Source organism: Jaculus jaculus, chromosome 4, assembly GCF_020740685.1.
Source record: "Jaculus jaculus isolate mJacJac1 chromosome 4, mJacJac1.mat.Y.cur, whole genome shotgun sequence".
Lineage (NCBI taxonomy): Eukaryota > Metazoa > Chordata > Mammalia > Rodentia > Dipodidae > Jaculus > Jaculus jaculus.
In genome coordinates, this window is record NC_059105.1 from 112217348 (window position 1) to 112241877 (window position 24530).

At 37.3% G+C, this 24530-nt stretch overlaps 1 protein-coding gene across 1 annotated transcript in view; it reads right to left on the reverse strand.

Annotated features, from left to right (window-relative positions):
- Il1rl1 (interleukin 1 receptor like 1) overlaps nucleotides 1-3696 on the reverse strand; it is a 28615-nt gene extending 24919 nt beyond the window's left edge. The window contains exons 1-3 of the mRNA XM_012952481.2: nucleotides 3586-3696; nucleotides 3328-3490; nucleotides 472-543 (exon numbers count right to left, since the gene is read on the reverse strand). Coding sequence (XP_012807935.2) covers nucleotides 472-543; nucleotides 3328-3490; nucleotides 3586-3681 — 331 coding nt within the window. The 5' untranslated portion in view covers nucleotides 3682-3696. The remainder of the gene's footprint in view (nucleotides 1-471; nucleotides 544-3327; nucleotides 3491-3585) is intronic.
- Between the last annotated feature and the right edge of the window lie 20834 nt (nucleotides 3697-24530).

The following is a 24530-nucleotide window of genomic DNA, read 5'->3' on the forward strand; positions in this document are numbered from 1 at the left end:
AGGATTACTGGGTGCAGAAGGGCAATGATCCCCCCCACACACACTCATCAAAGTCACAGCAGTACTTGCTTTGAATATCAAGGCCTTTCTCTTGCATCTAGTCTCCAGTGAGAACCTAGAAAGGCAGAAATGGAAGAGCCATAAAGTCTATTCTCACTCTTTTAAAACTATCCGTGACCTTGGGTATGCCCTTGGCCATTTCTGAACCTGTTTACTCAAACCTAAAGACAACCTCTACCTCCTTGGTAAGGGTGCTAATAAAATAAGATGCCTACATAAGAGAAACATGGATTCCAAAGCTCAATTACAAATGCAGTACTGTCTATTGCTGTGACCAGATTCCTAATGTTGTATCTATGGCAGGCATTCCCACACTTCTTACATAATCTCCAAAGTCCATGTGCTATAAGAAATAATCCAGGATTCTTAGGGAAGAACTGTCCATGTAACACAGCATTAAAATTTTCTTACCAATTTCCACTTCCTTTGTTTCATTGTATGGAGGGGCTATAATTACTGGAAACATTGAGAAGCTGTTTTGATCTTAAAAATAGAATGTAAGGATTAGATAAAATTGGGTGCTCATCAGTATAAAGCTTATATTTCATATTTCTATTATTTCTTAACAGTGTTCTCAAATTTTCTGAAAATAACATTTGACAACACACACAAATGAAATAAAATATTTAAGTAATACCTTTTCTGTTTATTATAATAATTTTTATACGTTCTATTCTTTTTATATTATTAAAAGAAAAGTTGTTCTAAAAAAGTAAAATAAAATAAAAATAAAGAAATTCTGTTGTAGCTCATTAAATAAATTGGAAGACCTCACAAGTATTTTAAAGTCACAATTTTACAATTAATTTACAGAGCAAATGATGTCAAAAGACCCATGGAAATGATGCTTTCATGATCCCAAAGGCTGGCTGCTCACAGTTGCCCATCATGTGCTCATCTGTAAAGGAAGAAGTCTCTTTGTCATCTAAAATTTTCTTTCCTGTGACCACTATGGCTAAGAGCCAAGAACAGAGGCAGATACCTTTCACCCTCAGAGCTCATTTATTTTAGATGGCATGGTTAAGGACTTGCATGGGTCCATGTTAATCAGTGAGACAGCTGCACAAGTACAAATGTGATTAGGCAATGCTTATTTTATAGTACTCGACTATTGCAAACCAACGTTTCCCTTAATATTGTTGCCTTAATTAAACTGCAACATGGGAAGGTGCTATTCCATTTGCATCTATGAAGAAAGCTATGTGATAAAGACCTCGACTATATAAATTTTATAAGCTTCTATACAATCAGGAAGTCTTTCCACAAAATGGCTTTCATAATATTTAAATATATCTGGAATATGGTCTTGTGGAAATAAGTGTTCTACCTAAAAGAAGACACTGATGATGATAGAAGCAAGGGAAAGCAGAATTAAAATCCATTCAATAGTGCTTATACATCTCAATGTACTCTGTTACTCTTAGCACTCCATATTTATACTTTCCATATGTATAAACTCAACCAACTAGGATGGAAAATATTAGAGAAAAATTGCTTCTCTGCTAAATATTATGAAGATATTTTCTTATCATCATTTCCTAAACAACTATTTATGCAGCATCTACCTTGTATTAGTATTGAATTTTATATAACATATTTGATCATACAGAATTTTGGCATATAAGGGTTCCTGGAATCAATTTCCCACAGATGAATATATTCTATCTAAGTTAACTAAATAAGCATTCAGACTGGTTTCAGCCTTAGGGAGAAAAAAAAAATCTAGTGGGGTGTGGTGGCACACGCCTTTAATCCCAGCACTTGGAAGGCAGAGGTAGGAGGATTGCCATGAGTTTGAGGCCACCCTGAGACTACATAGTGAATTCCAGGTCACCCTAGGCCAGAGTGAGACTCTATCTCAAAAAAAAAAAAAAAAAAATCACAAAAAGGGAAAATAATTTGCTCTGGCTTATAACTCCCAGTGCCAGAAATTTGTTATACCTCACAGTGAGCTATTAGTCAGACAGACCTATTAGGTCCCCAAAAGAAGACAAGTTTCAGTCAGTGTACTTGATTTCTTGCCTAAGGCAATAGGTAAGACCCTGTGGCTAAAGATACCACAAGTTGCCAGCACAAAACATCAAGAGCTCATGCTGGAATCTGGAAGAAAGCCAGTTCCCTGATGACTTGTTCATAAAATGGCAGAAAGAGCTATATGAAGTGCCTGAGTAAAATGGCCACCAACATTGTGAACAAGCAGGGGCCTCTCCTATGTGATATCAATCAGCTGGACAAGATATACACACCTATGCAATAGTAGCACTCAGCCGTGATAACCAATGGCTCTATGATTGGCTAAGAGACCCATTCAATGGGAAAGAATTCACAGCTGGAACTGTAAGCCATGTCAGAATGCTATAGGAATAAGAGTCATAGACTCCAATGAGAAGTTCCCAGTAATCTCTACTCAAAAGAGATGCTACACCTATCATAATCTGTCTTAATTAACTATGCCTATTTCCTTTAACCTATGCTGCTCCCACTCTCCCTTGGAGAATCAGTTTTACTTTTACAGAAGGCAGGAAAAACTGAGGACAACCAAAATCTATCAACATGATAAGAAAAAATAGCTGACTCCCTATGGTGACATGAGCCACCACTCACACATCAGCTGGGGTCCAGATGAAACCACAGAGAAATTGGTGAGTTAAACAAGAGTTCTGCTCTCATGCCAAGTGGCAACCTGCACCAGGGTGATGGTGATAGACACTGAACACACTCAAAATGTGTCAAAGCAGATATACAGAGTTTGCTGAGAGCTTAACACTAATATAGACTTATAACACACACATCAAGTCTCAAGGAACCTTTTGGAAGAGGGGAAAATCTTGTAAGAGTCACTGAGTGAGAAGGAGTATCCAGAGGCATTATCCCCTACTTCTCTATGACTGCTTTCTGCTCTCAAAATTTATAGCCCATAATCCATTGCTAATACTAGTAACCTCAATGAGGAGTGCCCTCAATAGAATGGGGGTAAGGAGGACGGGAATGGTACAAACACATGGGATGTCCATAAAATGTTTCTACTTAATAAAAAAAAACAAAGAATAGATATAAATTTGAATTAGTAATATAATATCTCCCTTGAATTTTTAAACTTTGATAGTGCTTCAAAGAATATGCGTCATATTCAAGAAGATAGAATATAAGAGGAAGCAGATGGAAACAGAAGGGTGTGGGTTGAATAGAGGAAATAGAACCAGAAAGATAATCTTTCCCACTTTGTTCCTGTTTAAATCTTCTATCTGGTTAAAGCTAGGAGCTTACCTGCAACTTTGAATGATCTGGTAGCAGTCACATTATAATCAACTCCATTTTCAGTGTGTATAAATTTACATGTGTAATCACCTTCATCATCCCTCCTCACATTGTCAATGATCAGAAATGACTTATGTGTCCTGTACTTTGGTTCTTGGAGAGCTTTGCAATTCTGAAAAATGAAATCCATTTCCTTTTCAGTCATTTTTCACCTGTATCTACTTTAGTTGTGTATTTTTTTCCAATCCTCTCCAAATTTCCTTTTACCTTAAACCACTGAAGAGGTCCTGTCCAATTATAAAAATCAATTCTTGGACAAGATATTTTGGGATTTTTTTCTGATCCAAATATTGTTGAATACATCAAATAATCTGGAATTCTGCAATCTTGTGGTTTCTTATGGATGGTCACATTCACATAACCAGTCTTATTCAAGGTGGGACTGTTAAAGTAGATATTTAAAAAGAGATAATTGGCATCATGAAATATCTTAGCACAATCTATCCCTTGTTAAGGATTCCTTTTTCTTCTTCAAAATGATTTATTATGGCTGTTTTATTGAAAGATAATTATTCAATCTGAAGCTGCAAATGATTTCCTGTGACCCTTAACATAAGCATGACCCTAAAAATGATTTCCTTCATGGACTACATTTATTGTAATGTCATTATCGTAATTGAATACATGTTGTTCATGTTTGTTGAAAGTTTGTGGTGTACCATTTATGGAGGTAAGTAATAGTTATGCATGGTCTCATTTTAGTCTTCCAGTAATGGTTTTGGGTAGAATATACTATTATATGCATGGTACAGATTAGGAGCTGAGAAAAATACTTTTCAGGAATCACACAACTAACTAGTATTATGGCATGAAATTTAAACTGTGACCACAAAATCAAGGCATTGGACTATACTTGGACTACCTTTTGCTTATGTGACTCTTCTTAGAAATCAAATATAGGCAAGATATCAAAACATATAGCAAGTTATATGAAAAATTATTTGTAGACACAGACTCAATCATCTTTTGCACTTAACTAAGGTCTCAGGCTCTGTTAATTGTCCTTGTCACCCACCACAGATCTTAATAATGCCAAGTATCAAGTCACTGTTTTGAATGCTGGTTTGTTCTCATTCACAGCCACAGTGAGCTAGCTATTTTTGGTGGGGAGGGTTCTTTGTGTCACTTAAAAAGGTAAGCATTAAGCCAGGCATGGTGATGCATACCTTTAACCCCAGCACTCAAAAGGCAGAGATAGGAGGAGCACTGTGAGTTCGAGGCTACACTGAGAATACAGAGTGAATTCCAGGTCAGCCTGGGCTAGAGTGAGACCCTATCTCGAAAGAAAAAAAAAAAAAGAAATCTAAGCATTTTTTTTTTTCTAATTGAGCTATCAATTACTTACATTTCTTGCAATTATATAGTCAGAGCATAATCCATAAACATGCTAGTATTCTTAAAAGTACACTTTTATTCAAATTACTTCAAAAAGTTAACTTTTCAGGCTGGAGAGATGGCTTAGCGGTTAAGTGCTTGCCTGTGAAGCCTAAGGACCCCGGTTCAAAGCTTGATTCCCCAGGACCCACGTTACCCAGACGCACAAGGGGGCACATGCATCTGGTATTCATCTACAGTGGCTGGAAACCCTGGCGTGCCCATTCTCTCTCTCTCTCTCTCTGCCTCTTTCTCTGTTGCTGTCAAATAAATAAATAAAAATAACCAAAAAAAAATTAACTTTTCCACAAAGGAGTAGTGAAGAGAGAAACTGAAGCACTTTAGATTATTAACCATTAATGAAAGGGAGGCAGACTCAAATGTTATGGTGATTTCTTGGATGGACAATACCTTCTGATAATGCAAACATAAATTCCAGAGTCATCCACTGTAGCTGGCAGAAACTTAAGACGATCTCTGTAGGGAAACACTCGATTTTTTTGTGAGGTAGGAATACTTTCATTTGTATTTAAGTAATACCATTCCACGGGGTTAATGGCTTTTGCTTGTTTCGGACATCTCACAATTAAAGCCTCATTTTCCATACCCCAGAATGGTTTACCTACAAATAAAAAGTATAAATATGCTCCTGAAATGTTTGTGTAAATACCATGATATTTAATATAATCTAACATTTCCATATAAGATTAAATCTTAAAATGGATCATATATTGCAACACTGAGAAAGATCAAGAAAATCATTAAGCTCTTTTATGAAATATTCTACATCACGCAATGGATTAACAAACTGACTTGTGGTAACCCCCACAGCACTCCAGGAAAAAAGCAGCTCTGTCTACTGGAATGAGTTAGGGGTCAGTCAGTAAATGCATGTACTATCACCCATATGGAGGACAATGTTAAATTCCACATGTCTGAATATGTAAATCTAAAATTATGATTCATTAGATACTAAGAATTCCTTCTGAGGATTTGTGATAAAAAGTTACTATTGAACTAAACATGAATTTTCCAGTCTGCAATTCAGCTAGAAATATTGTAAGCAAAACTGCTTAAAATGAGGCTAATATTCCCATTTCTTATTAATTTAAAAAATTCAATCTTAGCTAAAAAGCAATACTTACTACTCTTTGCGGCTGTGAAATATATGGGTATTATTAATATTGCCGAGATCTGAAGACTCATTCTCTTTATCAATCAAGAGCAAATGTTGGTGATTAATTGTTGAGATCAATGGATGGATCAACAATACAGGAGGGTTAAGTTCTCCACTAGGTGGTTGATAGCTCTGCTTAACACTTACAGTAGGGAGATGTCATTGTTGCTCCTGAAAAAAAGTCATAAAAACCCATAACAAAATAATTATCCAGCCATAATTTTATTTACTCAAGACCATGCAGGGGAATCAATAAATGCATGCAAATTTATTAAGTACCAATGTGCATAATGGCAAGTTTCTCACATTAACAATTGCATTAATTGCTATGGAACCTTGGAACCAGACAGTCCTAACAATGGTTAAGTGATGTTACAATTTTTATTTAGCAGTCTCAAAAATAAGTTCGCAAAGGAGCTAAATTAATAGGAAAGAATATAGAGACTTTGTGTGAAACAAAATAGAACCATGAAATTCAGTATATGTTAGGAACACAAAATCAAATGCAACCATAGTCATATACCAGAACTGAGGGAGCATGCCCATGGATTTTAACTAACATTCCAGTTCACAGATGAATATCACAAAGCATTAGTTAATTCTCTGAGACTGTACCACAAACCTTCCAATAAGTTTTCCTGTCTCACCGTGATCCCAAAAGCCACCAATGTTTCTCTAAGAATAATTGGTAACATGTGGGCAATAATTAAATACTTTTCTTTTTATTTCAAAACAGGACTGTATTAGTATACCTTTGGTTCTTAAAAAAAATGAGGGATGAAACCAATATAGAAAATGACATCATAGGAATAAATATGAAAGGCCTTAATATTTTCAATGAAGCATATTTCCTTAAAATAGGAATTGCTGATACTTTTCTTATCATAAGATTTAGATTATTATTCTTACCCTAAATGAAGGCTTGGTGCGAACGAACTCCAAGTCAATGATCTAAGAACAGTTCCTGGCCCTTGGAGCTCTGTCGCTGCAGACAACCCAAGAGGGTACACACCCTCCTTTATTTTAAATACTCCAAGAAATCTTAAAATTTGCCACCCCACCCATCATGAAATTTGACTTTTAGCCAAAATCCATGACTTATCCAAAAAATGCTGGTGTATCACATGCTAAGAATTTCTAAACTTACCACATAAATATTTACACATAAGGACAGTGTTAGAGTCCCTTTCAGAGGAACTACTTAAATCATTTTTCCTGCTTTAGTTTTAATTGTTCAAACTGAGGCAAACAGGGCAAGCTTTTTTTCTCCCTGACACTTTTGACATCATGGGGCCTTGGGGGTATCCTTGTGGATATTCTCTGACATCACATTTACTCAACAGGAGTCATAAACATACAGTCTTGGGAGGATAATTTAAAAAGTGATGACAGATGGGGAATGAGCCTCAAGGAGTAAGCAGGACTTGCTCTGCCTATGATGTAAACTGTGACTCACGCTCATCCAAAAGCAGAGCCCAGCTCCTTAGATTCCACAAGGGGATCATCTTCTCAAATCTGGCCTCCATTTAAAACAAATATTAATAACAAATTCTTATTTTAGCTACACATTCTTATTAAGATTCTATTCTGAGTAAAATCTTCTGACTTTTAAAGTTACCACTTACAGGAAGGATTGAGGATTAGCTCCAGCCCAGCACAATAATAGAATAACAATAGCTATTATTTATGCAAGACTTCCTCTATGCCCTGTGTAGCTCTGAGTAACTGGTCTATATCCAATCCCCTCAATCTCAAAATCATCCAAAAATAAGGGCACTGTTATCATTATCACCACTGTAGAGATAAGGCATAAAAGTTAGGTAAGGGGCTAAGCCACTCACTAAATAAAAAGCTTGAACCCAAGCAGTATGGCCCGGAAGACTAGACTAATTACTAAATTATACTGCGTAGGTGTGGAAAGTTCAGACAGGAGGTAATACCAAAGATAAGTTCTAAGTACATGTCTAGCCAGTTTCCTCAAGCATCAGCCATGAGAGTTGAGAGTGCTCTTGACATCTTTTATCTGTCAAAGAGCTTAGTCATCCCTTAGATAGGGGTGACAATCTCTTCAAGGAAGAGATACCAAAGCACTTTCAGGCTGCGAGGTTCACTTTGAGATGTTTATTGTTACTCAAGAAACTAGGTCTGCTTCTCTATCTTCTTGACTCTTACTATCAAGGTCACATTATAAGTCCAAGCAGGAGATCACAAGGTCAGGTCACCACAGTTGGAAAAACTGCTGAGTTATAGTAATATAAGGCTTTGTTAAGTAAAGTAACACAAATTCTAAATTACTTGATATTTCTGTCCTGAAACATCTTTTTGTTTGTTTTATTTTATTTTATTGATACACAGCCTCATGTAGCTTTGAACTCATTATGTAGCTGAGGATAACTCCTGTCTCTACTTCCCAAGTGCTGGGATTATGGACATAAGCACCACACCTAATTCTGGGAACAACTTTTTAAAATATTGTTTAAAATATTGTTAGTTTGTTATTGGTTCATAATCCACACATCCATTGGCTTCATGGTTTTAAAAATAAGATGCCCATTCTCTCTGTCTCCTCTCTCTGTCTCTGCTTGAAAATAATGTGTGTGTGTGTGTGTGTGTGTGTGTGTGTGTGTGTATACATGGGGCTGGAGAGATGGCTCAGGGGTTGATGCACTTGTCTGCAAAGCCTAACAACCTGGATTCGAGACCCCAATACTCACATAAAGTCAAATGCACCAAGTAGCACATGCACTGGAGTTCATTTGTAGCAGCTAAAGGCCCTGGCATGCCCATTCTCTCTCTCTCTCTGTGTTTGTGTGTGTGTGTGTGTATGTGTGTGTGCTCTCTCGCTCTCTCTCACTCTCTCTCTCCTCCCTCTATGCTTGCAAATAAATAAATAAATATTTTTTTAAAAAATAAAATGCTAGTTGGATTTTTAACATAATAATCACAAAACCACAGAAGTATTTGGTAAATTAGTTTGTCATTATAAAACACTATAGCCATTAATTTGACACTTAAGTCTTTTCATTAAAAATGCAATATTGTCAGTTAAAAAAAACTTTAAACATCTCAAAGTATATTGTTACGTACTTATCAGCATCATTTGAATTTTACAGATTAAAATATAAACTCAAGAGCTGGGGATATGGCTTGGCAGTTAATGGCACTTGCTTGCAAAGCCTGATGGCTTGGGGTTCAATTCTTCAGCACCCATATAAAGCCAGATATACAACGTGGCACATGTATCTGGATTTCATTTTGCAGTGGCAGGAGGTCCTGGTGTGTTCATCTCTCTGTTTTTTACTCAGTTTGTCTCTATTTGTCTCTTTCTTTTGGTCTCTCATAGAATAAAAATACTTTTTAAAACACACATAAACTCAAGATTAAGACTGGTTAAGTAATTGCATCAAGCTTACTTAGTTAGGGCTGTGGTCCAGATCAGATTTGGTGATCCTCAAAGCTACAGTTTGTCCTTTTCTTAATAATATCAACTAAAAAAAAGAGAAAATGTATAGTAGCAAACTTCTTTCTTATAATTGAGACTAAGTTATTAAGACAAAATAAGATAATTTTCCTTAAACTTCTTTAAGAACCAAGCCATTCTAGCTTCTCACTAGGTAATATCCAGAATAGAAAATAATTGTTTATGGTAATTTGAGGTAAATGTGTAAGGCAAGGCCTTGAGATCAATAGATCAAGCAAGGCTTTCAAGTACTTATGAATTTCTGCCAACTCAGCTAGAACCTTTCCACTGTCTATTTCTCTGGAAAATGTACTCATTCAAAGAATTTTAAGGATTCTTTGGTTATCAAAATCAAATAAAATCTAATAAAACCTAATCTAACTTTGACCTTCACCTCTCTATTTTGGGTTATAGTTTTGAAATCTTATCTATTTATAATCTATATCTCCAAAAATTTCAATGAAGAATAAATTACATTAAATAAATCTGATATTGCTGGGAAACAGCCAGTTGTTTGCATTTGGACTGTGCATTCAAACATTTAGTAACAGTAGAGTATATGCAAAGATTATTCATTTGATTTGGGACAACTGAATGTAATGTGACAATGTCACAATACTCGATCTGCCTAATATGTCTTGATCTTCCTGTGTATCCACCTCAGAAACCAGGAAATTGTTGTCACTTTGAACATGCTTGCATTGAAGTGGTTCTATAAATCTCAGGAACCCTCACAAGAATCAGCAGAAAACAAATTAGTCCTTATTTAATTGGAGAGCATTTTATGTACATTTTCATCTTTTCCTTCTCCATGAACAGTTCACTCCAGCTACCCACAAACTAACTCTCCTCTTCCAACCTGATACAAGTTTGCACCTTCTCCACCAAGCTTAGTCTGACCACACAGTCTCTTCCTTTTCTTCTCTCTTTTTTCTTTCTTTTTCCTCCTTCATTTCCAATGTACACATGTGTTTGTGTATGTTCCTGTATGTGGGTGTGGGTATGTATGCAGGGATATAGGTACGTGGGCAGGCCACTTCAGGTGTCAATGCTACCCACTTTTGTTAGATTTTCTTCTCTTTTGTGAGATAGGGCTTCTCATTGGCCTAGAGCTTTCTGATTAAGCTGGATAGGCTGGACAGTGAGACTGGGGGATCTGTCTCCACCTCCCCAGGGCTGAAATTATAAGCAAATACCACTATAACTGCCATTTCTCTGTGGTTTTGGGAAATTGAGCTCAGGTATGCAAGGCAAGCACTTTACCAACTGAGCAACTTTCCCAACACTTGTTTCTCATTTTTAAAACTCTCAATATTGTTTTTGCTTCCAATTTTTGGAGATGTATGTACACAACATAAAATAGACTATGTTAAAGCATGTGAGCAATTAGTTGTCGCTGCAATGTCAGTATATTCACAGTGCTGTAATTTTACCAATATTGTCTACTTTCAAAGAACTTCCATTATCCTCAACCAAAGCCACTCTCAAACACAGCCACTCTCTATTTGCCCCTCTTCCTAGTCCCATACAGTCACCAGTATGCTCTCTGTTTCAGTGTTTTTACCTTCTCTGGATATTTCATATTAATAAATTTATATAATTTGTCCTTTTATGTCTAGTTTCTTAGCATGATGGCTTCAAGCTTCCATGTTAAACATGGGTTAGTACTTCATTCTTTTTCATGGATGGATAATATGCCACTGGGTATATATACCTTGATTCATTCATCCTTTCTTCCCATTATGGAATTCTGAGTTCTTTCTATCTTTTAAATGCTTGAATAACACCTCAATGGACATTAGTATCCAAATGCCCTCATTTTTCCTATTTTCTTACCCACTGTTTTATCTATAGGATATTGTACACTTCATAGCATGCTACATATGTAATATGTTTATTTTTTCCTTTAGAAAATTAAAGCATAAGGGCTGGTTGGATTACTTAGTGGTTAAGGCATTTGCCTGCAAGGCCAAAGGACCCAGGTTTGATTCCCCAGGACCAACGTTAGCCAGATGCACAAAGGGGTGCACACCTCTGCAGATCGTTTGCAGTGGCTGGAGGCCCTGGTGCACCCATTCTCTCATTCTCTCTCCCTCTTTCTCTGTAAAATAAATAAATTAACATGAAATATAAAAAGTTAAAAAAGAAAGAGTATAAGCTTCAAAAGGCAAGTTGTTTTGTCAATACCATTACTGATGTGGCTCATATATCTGAAATAGGGCTTGGTACAAAGCAAGCATAGAAAAATGTTAGTTGTATGAACCAGCCCAGCCAACAAAGGGGTACCATTTGAGATTTGAAAAATAAAGCTTTTATATGTGTGTATGAATAGAAATGATGTACCTCTACCCAGCTTTTAAATCTCTTCCTTGAAAGTTTGTCTTTCTTATTCCTCATATGAGGTGAAAATTAAATAAGCTTTGAAAGAGCCCATGGGGAATCCTGGGGGCAAGGAAGGAATGCTCAACTCTGACAGAGCTCTGCAGACAGAGGACAGGAAGAAGAAATAGGGTTAGCAGCCATATGACAAGCTGACAAAAGCCTTAAGTGTTTGCATATGTGCAATGACTAAGTCCTAAGAGCCTCACAGTCTATAGTCTGATGTCTCACATACAGAGCCTATTACTGTGACCTGTGTTTGTCATACTTTATTTTAGTTCAGGTACATTCTCTTCTGTCTAGAGTTCAATGTGGCTTGGATTTTCCCAGTATCAGAATTAGTTTTATGAGAATTCTAATATTGCATAGAAAATTAAAGTTCTTGCAAGATCCATAGCACTATTGCTAATGAATAAGAACACATTTGGATGACTAGGGAAATGACTGAGGTTAAAGGTGTGTGCTTGCAATGTCTGCTGGCATAAGTTTGATTTCCCAGTATCCACGTAAAGCCAGATGCACAAAGTGGCTCATGCAACAAGTTCATTTGTGCCCATAGTCACTCAATACATATGTATCTATCTATATATCTGTCATTCTTCTTGCAAATAGATAAATTATTTTTTAAAAAAGAACACCATTGGAGACTTAAATAACTTGACTTAATATAAAGCTCAATAACAGTAACCATATGGCACTAGCTGACCTGGAATTCACTATGCAGTCTCAGGGTGGTCTCAAACTCATGGTGATCCTCTTACTCCTGCTTCCCAAATTCTGGGATTAAAAGCATGTGCCACCACTCCCAGCTAAGAATGTCTGTTCTTTAAAAGATATTAAAATTTAAATATGTCAACCCATAATTCAGACAAACATACTTCATACAAATATCTGAAGAATGAGTTGCATATCTCTAATTCATGAACTATTTTTACACAAAGCCAATGTGAAGAAAATGAAGTGGCCAATTCAAAGGTAAGAACTGAGTCTTCACAAAATAAAAATATATCCATTGTCAATAGGCACATGAAAAAGACACTCAAAGTTATTAGTTTAAGGAAATATTAATAGAATTAAATCACATTGAAATTGTGCTCACAACTGCCAATGCCAAATGTTCACAAGGATATATGCAAATATAGCCTTCTAGATAGACAGACAGATAAATGATAGATACAAGTAAAAGATAGACAATGGATCGATTAGATAGATGATAGGTAGATTGATTGATTGATTGACAGATGATGATGGATAGATAGATGATAGAAAGAAAGAAGGTAGATAACACAAATGTTGTGGGTAAGAGTGTAAAATAATTCAGTGATTAGAAAAGTTTGGCAGTTTATGGTTATCCATTGGTCATGTGACCCAGAAATTTCCCCCTATATATTAACCTAAGAGAAATATGAAATTATACACACAAGTACAGTTGTCTACAAATGTTCACAGCAGTCTGATTATAATATTGAAATGTTGGAAATGAAGCAATGGCCACCCACTTTTGCAAGGATAATCATTCTATGTTCATGAAATAGAATACTACTCAATAATAAAAGAAGAAATAATGATTCAGACATGAATTAAATCTAAGAAACATAGTGAATGAAAGAAGCCAAGTTTAAAGAAATATGTCCTTTATGATTCTGGGTATATAATATTCCCAGACTACAAAACATCAAGAATGGAAGATAGAGGGGGCAGGCAATGACCTATAAACATAATGCTGAGCATACAATCTTCCCAGACTACAAAGAATTATTAAAAATAGAAGATGGGGAACAGGCAATGATCTATAAATATGAGAGAAATATGCAGGATGATGTCTTAATTGAGGTGATAATTTTATAGGCTATATATTTGTCAACATTTACCAAACTTCATGATTAAGTGTATATATCTTCATATACATTGATTATTAATTAATAAGATCAAAAAAACAAAAGGTTGAAAAAATATTTCCCAATATTTTCATCCCTGTTATTGATGTAAGAATTACATCACATGTTCAAAAACACATGCCGCATCCATGATATGAAAACTGAAAGTAACTTAGAAGTCTATTAATGAGAGCATGGATTGAAAATAAACAAGCATTCAAATTAATCACAATAGGAGGAGGTAATTACTAATTTACCAACATGATGAATCTCAAAAATAACATATTCTGGGCTGGAGAGATTGCTTAGTGTTTAAGGCACTTGCCTGTAGAGCCTAAGGACCCAGGTTTGATTCCCCAGTACCCATGTAAGCCAGATGCACAAGGTGGCTCATGCATCTGGAGTTCATTTGCAGTGGCTAGAAGCCTAGGAGTGCCGTTCTTTCCCTGCTCTGTCTCTCTTATTTTATTAATAAATAAAAATTAAATAAAAATATCATGCCCTGAAATTATGAATCTGTTTCAAAATAAAAACAACAAATTCCTCCTTCCCAAAATAATGCTGAACAAAAGAAACCAAACACAAAACAGCAAATATGATGTTTCTATTAAATTTGACAATAAGGATTATACTCTATAATGGTGAAAACAAGAAAGTTCATGCAAGTTGAACTGGAAATGGAAAGGAACAAGAAGCTGCTTTATGTGCTTTTGGGGATAATGACTCCATGGGTAGATACAATTGTCAAACCTCATTCAACTGAATATTCAAAAGTACTGATTTTTATTGATGTTATCTGCTTCTCAGAAAGTATGGTAAAACTCAAGAATACAAAGTGATAATCTTCCATAGAGGTGACAGGAAGAGCATGTTACTAAAGTCAGGAGTCCTAGGTGCAGTTCTGGGTTTTCCCTCCCAAGAGAATCTCCAGCAGTGGCCTCACCAATATTTTGCCATTAGGCTTCTCATATCAAGTAATCTGTGGAGAAAACTGCTGGCACCTTTCAGAAAACAATTTCAAGAATGAGTTGTTCTATAAACACTTCTCTTGATCTGTATTTTTCTCTTCAAAACATTTGTTTGCACAATTATTCCAATTTCGTAGTTAAAATTAAGAAAAATCAGCCAGATTATTTCCAGCTTCTTAGATGAGAGCAAAGACAACATTTTAAATATTTAATAGAGAGATTGCACAGAAACAGTCCCGAGCCAAGAAGACAATGCTCTAGAAAAAAGATGAATCTCATTAGTCACTTGATAATGATATGGGCAAAGACAATATTTCTGAACAAGAATAACTTCAGACTGGAGTTGTTCAATATCATGCTATTTTCATCTAATTTTGATGAATCACAGTATAACATTAACTTTGATCACCTGAGAGAGATACAATTTTCCTCTTTAATCTTCATCACTTCCATACTTTACCATTGAAAAGGAAAGACATTTTTGTGCATTGCTAATGTTTTCCCATGAACCAGGCTCATCTGTGTTTCATGTGAATTCTTTTGTTTGGGAAATAAAAAGGAAGATGGATCTATGATTCCTCAAGGACTTGATTTGTTTGAGCAAAACTGGGTAGTCCACCACCATTATGCTCCCTCCAGATACGTTATTTTTGCAACTTTCCATATCATTATTTTTATTTTTGTTTTGTTTCAGGTAGGATCTTAGTTTAGCCCAGGCTGGCCCTGAACTCACAGATCCTCCTACCTCAGCCTCCCAATTGCTGGGGTCATAGACATGTGCCACATTGGCAGGCTACTTTCTGTATTATAATGGTTAATATTTATTGTGAACTTGAGAAGATATAGAATCACCTAGGAGACAAACCTTTAGACATGGGCTGAAGTGGGAAGGCCCACCCTAATTGTAGGTGGCACCATTCCACAGACTGGGGTGTTAGACTTAATACAAAGGAGAAAGCTAGCTGACCAAGACAAAAACTAGCTGGCAGGAACAGTAAGGTGTGCCTCAGTTAGTAGAAGTATACATGGAAGGACATGATTGGATTCTGTGTTTATGTTGAGGGTAGAACTAGAAAGCTTTCTTTACAAGTAGGACATTCGGTAAGCAAAAGATGACTTTAAACTTTTTGGTCTGATCAACTGTATAGATGAGGTTTCTGTTTACTGAGACTGGAGAGAGTATAGAATAGCTTTTCTAGTGTTGTGTCATTTGCTTGGGACATAGTCAGCTTGGCAAGTCTATTAGACACACTAGGAGGCATCTTAAGTGATAAGTGGCATGGATGTTTGCTGCAGAAATTCAGGGATACATGTGGGCTAGAGATTGAATATTGAGATGCATCAGTATATACATGAAATGAAACCATAAGATAAGGAATGGAAGTGGCTAGACTACAGGAGTTCAATAGACCAAATTCTGATTTTCAATGTATCATTTCCCCGAGGCATGGTGCCCATCTTCCCCTAAAAGACGAATTTGGATCCCGTCATGTATACACTGCAGGTTGAAGATCAAGCATGAAGTGGCCCCAGCAGCCTCCTGCACCTTGTACAAACAGTGGGTAACAAATGGTGGATTAAAAAATAAGAAGCACAGAAAGGCATGTGGGGAACACAAAACATGGTATATTTGTTTCCCCTCTATGGAAAAAAAAAAAATACAACTCAGGACAAACCTAACCCAGTGACATTAAGTGAAATGCTTCTATTTTGAAGAATTGTCCTCTTAGAGATAAATAGAAGAAATATAACAGAAAAAAGGAAAGGTTTTAGTTTGATTTTTTTGTGCTAGAAATTGAACCCAGAGTCTCATAAAAGCAAAAGATGTGCTGGATCACTGAGCTACATCTTGGCTGCCTAGAAAACTAATTGCACAAAAATAAAGGAAAAGAGCCAAGGTTGTAATAACAGCACTTGAGAGGTTGAAGTAGGAGAATTATGAATTCAAGACCAGCCTGGACTACATAGAGAGATTCTGTCTCACAACAAAAGAAAAGGGAGGGAAGGAAGTAAATAGGAAGTGAAGAAGGGAGTGAGGAAAAAAGGAAGGAAGGGAGGAAAAAAGGATAAAGGAAGGAAGGGAGGAAGAAAGGAAAGAAGAGAAGGAGGGAGGGAAGGAAGGAAGAAGGACAGAAGGAAAGAAGGAAGGAAGGAATCTGTTCAGGAAGCAACTTACACTCATTTTTGGTTAATATGCGTTTGCTCATCATTTGAAAACCACAGCCCATAAAGCAGTATCTACATATAGCACTTTACTTCCTTGTCACATGCACTTAAATTTGAAATCTAATGGGTGAAAAGTTACTTTCACTTACATTTTATTATGTTGTTGCAGTCAGGTTCACATTGCTGGTAGATATCACCTGACCAAGAGCAGCTTTTGGGCAAAAAGAGGTTTATTTTCGTTTACAGGCTTGAGGGGTAAGCTCCATGATATCAGGGAAAGTGATGGCATGATCAGAAGGTGGACATAACCTCCTGGCCAACAACAGGTGGACGATAGCAACAGGAAAGTGTGCCAAACACTGGCAAGGGAAAACTGGCTATAATCCCCATAAACCCACCCCCAACAATACACTCCCTCCAGGAGGCATTAATTCCCAAATCTCCATCAGCTGGGAACCTAGCATTCAGAACACCTAAGGTTATGGTGGACACCTGAATCAAACCACCACAGATGCCTTCTTTTCTTTCTTACTTCCTGTCTTCCTCTGGTGATCACAATTTATGACAACCACTCTTACAATACTCATATCTCTAAAGTTGCTCTAGCACAGCACATGTGCTCCTAGAGGAACAGAGGCAATTGGGACCCATCAAACAATGGTGGGGGGGGATGTGTGATTCCATAGTGTCTCTATTTCTTACTGTGTTCTATGAATCAATTTTTTTTATGGAACAGCAACTTCAAGTGATTTTAATTTTGTTCCTTTATATATTGCTATTTTTATTTAAAAACATACAGTCTAACAAATGGTGGTAAGTTCTCTAAGGACCCCTGAGACCTTCCGTTTGTTGGTCCTTCTGATCACGAAGCAGACAGAGCATGTTGAGTTTTCTGAAAGTGTTTATATATTTTTAACTATTTGATCTTTGATTCTTTCCCTTAGCTTCTACAGTTTTGTTTTGTTGTGTTTTGGGGTTTTGCAAATAATAATGTAATATTTGAACCCACCTTGGGAACATTGCATTACAGCAGTTCCCTTGTATTGGCAGTTTCTTCTTCCAAGGTTTCAGTTATCTGTCGTCAGTTGGCAAAATCAAATAGAAAATTCCAGAAGTAAACAGTTCATAAGTTTTCAGTTGGCTGCCTTTTTGAGTATCATGACAGAACCTCATGTTGTCCTCCTGTTGAGGCTATGAATCATCCAGTTCAGCGTGAGACCACATTCATATAACTTGTATTACAGTATAATGTTACAACTGCCCCATTCTATTACCAACTATTTCTGTGAATCTCCTACTGTGCCCAATTTGTAAATAAAGCCTTATTATATGTTTTGTTCATTTATTTATTTATTTCCTTAACAGAGATAAATAGGCAGAGAGAGAGAGAGAGAATGGGCATGCCATGGTCTCTAGCTACTCCAAACAGACTCCAAATGCATGCACCCCTTGTACATCTGAAATAAAGCCTTGTTACAAGAACATGACAGACCAATGAGTCTAGGCTACTTGTCCTATTTTTTATATAAATGATAGCGCATTTTATAAACTGTAATCACAGAAGAGATCATTCATTTCAAAGAACAGAGGTGCTTTAAAATGTAGAAAGAACTTGTTGGGCCAGGCATGGTGTCGCACGCCTTTAATCCCAGCACTCGGGGGGCAGAGGTAGGAGGATCACTGTGAGTTCAAGGCCACCTTGAGACTACATAGTGAATTCCAGGTTAGCCTGGGCCAGAGTGAACCCCTACCTCAAAAAAGAAAAAAAAAAAGAACTTTTCAAACAGCCCCCACAGCCAGGTGCCTCAGCACAGTAGTGATCTCAGAATTTAGCAAGCTGAAGCAGGATTGAGTGTTGGAAGCCAGCCTGGCCTACAGGTGAGACTGTCTCAAAGCAAAAACTGAAGTCTTTGCTTGGAACATGGGTTCAGTGGTAAGAGTGCTTGCTTAGTATGCTCAAGGCCATTGGTCCATCCTCAGACCACTAAAACAAAATCATTAGCCTTCACATTAAGTATATTTGACAGGAATTAAATGATATAGGTATGGATTTATGGGTTCTGATTTTTTCAAATATTTGTCAAATATGTATTAGCCAAATAAATACTGGAAAAAACTTATTATAGAATTTAGCACTAGTGTTAGTTTCATGCATAGGATTGGGGGAGGGGTCTTAGAATGGATCTCCTAAAGATAAGGGTGGACTAGCTGGATTGATTCTTTACATTTCAACTCTGTCAATTAGTTGGGATCAATGTGGCATTGTGCCACTAATAACAACAATTATCTCCTTGTTGGACAATTGTCAACACTTAGCCTTCATTTGCCTCTGCCAAATTTTAACAACTTCTGTTCCATTGTCAGGGCTTCATAGGCTGCTGCTTCCCATCTCCTCTTCACCAGGTTCCGTCCTTGAACTCCTTTCCTTCTCCGCCTGTACTCACTTGACTGGTTAAGCACCAGCCACATGTTGATTACACATTCACAGGTGAACTTGACATGGAGATTACTCCTGAACGTCACACCCCATTCTGTTTGTCATCTCTACTTACCTATGTTCCCAAAGCCCAAACATTAAGAATTCATGTACTTCATAATAAAATTCATTGGGATTTGATGACATATTTGAAATGATGGCTTGGAGAAAGGGAGGTATAAGGATATCTCCAAGGATGTTGACTCAGAAGTGAAAGGCTGTTGTAAGAGGAAATTTTGTTAAGAAGTACAAACCATCTATCTGTTGGAAACAGTGGTGACTAAAAGACAAAGAATTCAGGAAAACCACAAATATATGTTTATAATGAATCGCTAAATTGCTCAAAATACCTCTTTAATGAAAACAGGAGCAAAGCCTAGCTGTTTGTATGCTGACATTATTTCAGAAGGCCTTAGTTTTTAAAACTTGAATGTAAATTTCATTTTAAAAAGATTTAAATGATTTAAAAAGATTGTCTACCTTATAAGAAAGCTAGTTTACTAAATAATCACCATTATATATATTATATATTTATATATAATATATAATATATAATATATATATACAAATGCATATATATGCAGATAGATAGATAGATAGATAGATAGATAGATAGATAGATAGATGATAGATAGATTTGGAGTTTTTATGAGTTGGTATCTATGTGTTATTGATGTAACAGATTTGAAAAGGGAGAAAAATAAAGCAGTTCAAATATATAGAAGACATTGCTTCTAACAAAGATAAGGGAAGATAAGTTAATATTGAGTATTACAACTCAGAATCTACCGCAGTTCTGCCCTTGCAAAAATAAAGCTTAAGGCAGTTCATAGCTGGATATTCTGTCTTCACCCCAGTTCTCATAGTGTCTCCAGAGGAGTGAGCCCGGGAAGGTTGTCTTGAACATGGGCACCAAGCCTCTGAGTAGCCAAAGCTGCTACTCAAAAGACCTAGAGACGCTCTGACAAGGTTCAGATATTACAGGGGGTTCTCTTAGCCAAGGGTGAGGTCTATTTTCTGATTACCTAAGGTCCTAAGGTAAACGGGGACTTTAGAGGGTGTTGATGTGTCCTGGGGTGGTCAGAGAGAGAGAGCAAGAAGCAGGTAGGTGGACAAGAAGCCCCATTTGAATCCTTCCCATCCTATTCCTTTTCCTCAGGCATGAGCCCTCATCCTCATTGTAGGAGCCTCTTCTAGGTTCAGTAGTGCTGAGAGGCTAAAGCTCAGTGACTGACCCCTCCATCAGGCACACATGGGCTGTAAAGCTTCTCAGAGTAAGGCATGGGTAAGCCTTCATTCCCATTTGAGTATGGACTTGAAATTGCACCCAATACCTACAAATCTACCTCAGATATATATAAGGAAACTGTTAAAACACTATCCACCCACCTTGGGTTCTTGTTTAAATCTTGTTTGCATTTCATGATATCATCTTTAGTCTGTTTTTCTTTATCTCTGGGCACCATACCAGCTATAGTTAGAAATAGCTATAGCTAGTTTTATTGTTGTGCTTCAGTGCCAAAGTTTTGAAGACTCTGGCACCTATTGGAGGCTTATGTGAACAACAGACTCTGGCTATTGATTTGAGCTCAGTCAACCTGGCTCCAGAGCCAGTACTAGATATGCAACCCAACTACACAAGTACCTGCATTCAAGTCCTCACTGACAGATGAGTGCATGGAATTTGAGACAATCTGATCTTAGTCTTTTCCACACTAACATACCTGATGAGAAGAATAGCAGTACATGATGTATGAAAAGTACTTTTCTCAGAATCTGGCAGGCAGGAGTCTCAGTAGATGATTATTCATGTCGCTGCTGCCATGTTATTACAAGTAAAGTAAAGATAAATACATTCCAGGAAAGTAGATTCCCCATCCCTTCTTCAAACCTCTATCATAACCTATCTCAATTCCCTCTAACTCTGAACCTAGCAACTAACCCCTATTCATATATTATGGCACTCCCTTTTGCTGGTTTTTCAAGGTAGAGTCTTGCTCTGGTCCAGGATTACATTCATTATGTAGTCCCAGGGTGGCCGTGAACTCATGGTGATCATCCTACCTCTGCCTCCAGAGTGTATTAAAGGTGTATGCTGCCATGCCCAGCTTTCAGCCCTTTTCTGTTCATCTTCTAATTGAACTCTTGGTTTCTGTTACACTTTTGTTCTAGATCAAAGGGACCTTTCCTGCATTCCTTCACTAGGGTGTAACTATATGTGTGTGCACAGATACCTGCATGCACAAAAAAAAAAAAAAAAAAAAAAAAAACTTTAGAATCTATTAGACCAAAAAACTCCTGAATGGTGTGCCACCCATCAATATAAGCCTAGTTCAATGCCACCTCAAACCTTGGAGGCATTCTCCTTCCCATTTGTCTCTTTTTTTACTCTGAGAAAACGGGGAAAGCAAAACAGGCAGAGAAATACAAATCCTCGTGATTACAGGACAAATATTTTGAAGGACATAGATAAAGAATTCTCCTGCAGGAAATCAGGAATCTCAATCAAAGGCACTCCAGATTCACTTGAGTCTATATCATCAACCACAGAGACACTGAGGGAGAAAAATACCTCGGGGGCTGAAGAGTTGGGTTAGTGGCTAAGGAGCTTGACTGAAAAGCCAAAAGAACCCAGGTTCAACTCCTCAGGACCCACGTAAGCCAGATGCACAAAAGGGCACATGCATCTGGAGTTTGTTTGCAGAAGCTGAAGGCCCTAATGTGCCTATTCTCTCTCTCCTTCACCCTCTCCCAGTCTCTCTCTCTCTCTCTCACACACACACACACAAATAAATAAAGTAAAAAATATATTTAAAAAAAAGAGAGAAAAGAATACCTTGGGACAAAGCTCCTCCCTGAACAACCTATTCAGAAACAGAGAACCTCGTGTCTTGCTGGGAATTTGTAGCCACAGCAGCCAGTCTGCTGGACAAAGAAGTGAATGTTCCCAGAGAAGGAAAGAGAGTAACAATGATGACGTGATCACACTAAGGCTTTTACATCAACTTCAAGTTTTGAAACGTCTCAGCAAGCTTGGTGTTAGTCACAACATGCTTTTTCATAGGTAACATCAAATTAACAAACAGAGATGAGTTATTAAGAACCCTACAACAAGTGCAGGAATAGGGGGTTAAATGCAGGTCTACATGCCTAGAGCTGTCTGTCTCCAGTACTATCCATGGGAAAGCCAACATGGGTTACAAATGTTCATAAGGGGACTTGGAGGCATATCAATAGTTTGGCTTCAAGATCAGGCAAGAATTGCCTAGTGGTTAACGCACTTGCCTGTGAAGCTTACGGCCCCAAGTTTAATTTCCCAATACCTACATAAGCCAGATGCACAAGATGACACATCTGGAGTTTGTTTTCAGTGGCTGGAGGCCCTGACTCACTCTCTCTCTCTCTCTCTTTCTCTCTCTCTCTCTCTCTCTCTCATAAATAAATAATTTTTTTTAAAAAAAAATGCAAGGGCTGCAGCTACAGAGAAGCATAGCTCCTTCAGTTTTGTGATGTCTACAAGAAATTACAAGGAAAAAACATATGCTCAATGGAAGGTTAAGGCTTAGTTCTGCCATATTCGGCTCTAGACACTCTGACAGCGTCTTCAGATAGAAAAGAATGGGGCCTGTCAGCCAGAGTTTCAAAGCAGACATCTGAGACAAAGATGGACTTCACTGCGTACCTCACAAACAGACTGGCCGTCACCATTCCACCTCCTCATGACTGCCAGCCTTATATTCCTCTGATAGAACTGTCTCACTGATGGCTGTATGCACCTCCCACCCCACAGACTTCTCCTCCATCCCTTTTGGCTAACAGCTCCTTGAGTCATAACTTCTCTTTTCTTTTCCTCCATCTTCATATGTTCGATTTCTAGATGTAAATGCATTCAATAAATTATTCAGAAATTCATGAGCATTCTAAATATATCCTCTTCCACCTTCAACCAGATCTGTTCCAATGCATCAGACCTAAGTTCCGTACCATGCACATGATTAAAAATTTGTCAGTACATATCTTGCTCTTCCCATTAACAATACCATTTTTTAAATTTTTGTTTATTTTTATTTATTTGTTTGAGAGTGACAGACAGAGAAAGAAGCAGAGAATGAGAGAGAGAGAATGGGCATGCCAGGGCTTCCAGCCACTGCAAATGAATTCCAGATGTGTGCGTCCCCTTATGCATCTGGCTAACATGGGTCTTGGAGAATCGAGCCTCCAACCAGTGTCCTTAGCCTTCACAGGCAAGCATTTAACCCCTAAACCATCTCTCCAGCCCCAAAATACCATTTTTAATCACAAAAACAAGTGATAGCAGGTGAGTTCTGGGCCAGCCTGGGCCAGAGCAATAGATATTCTTCCTTGAAAAGAAAAAAAAAATTGATTGAGTTTGAGCTATCCTGAGCTAGAGTGAGACCCTGACTTGAGCACCCACAAAAAGACAGATGCACATGCATCTGCAGTTTGTTTGCAGTGTACACATCCCCCCTCATTCTTTCTGTTTCTCTGCTTTCAAATAATTAAATAAGCAAGTGGTGCATGTGTCAGCATTCATTTGCAGTGACAATAGACTCTGGTGAACCCCCCCCACACACAAATTAAATAAATATGTAAATAAAAAATAAAATTATATGCTTAAACAACCCCCCAAAAAGAAAAAGTGATAGCAATCATTATTTTAACCAAAATTTATATTTGAAAATTGTATTCTCTTTGAGATAAAACTATTTTTGATATAATACCCTAACGGCACTTACCATCAGCCAGTGGTCCTCATACTCTTTATCCCTTGTCTTCCAACCACCAGAATTTATCAACTCTAACAAGCAATTTCTCTGATAGCTTTATGCAAACTGCAGTAGCTGCTGTCTTTATAAACCCTCCAGTTCCCTTATCAGTTAAGATGCCGGAACCCAGCTGCTGATAGACTGAAACTGACAAATAACACTGCTAGCTAAAAACACTTACTGAAATTCTCACAGTTCTCCTATCACTATAAGATTTGTGGTGAACTTTATTTCCAATTTTAACCTTATTTTAGGGATGATAACAAATTATTGTAACTGCATTTTTCCTTCCTTCAGGGTGGCTCTCTCAGCAAAACCAGCCCACTCCAAGTAGGTAACCTTAGAGAGCAAGTGGGCAGACAAAACTTCCCCACAACTCAACCTTAAGGATAACAGTGCATATTTCTCTAGCTAGTTTTATTGTTGGTGCCTCAGTGCCAAAGTTGAGAAGACCAGCACATATTGGGGGCCTATGTGGACACTAGGTT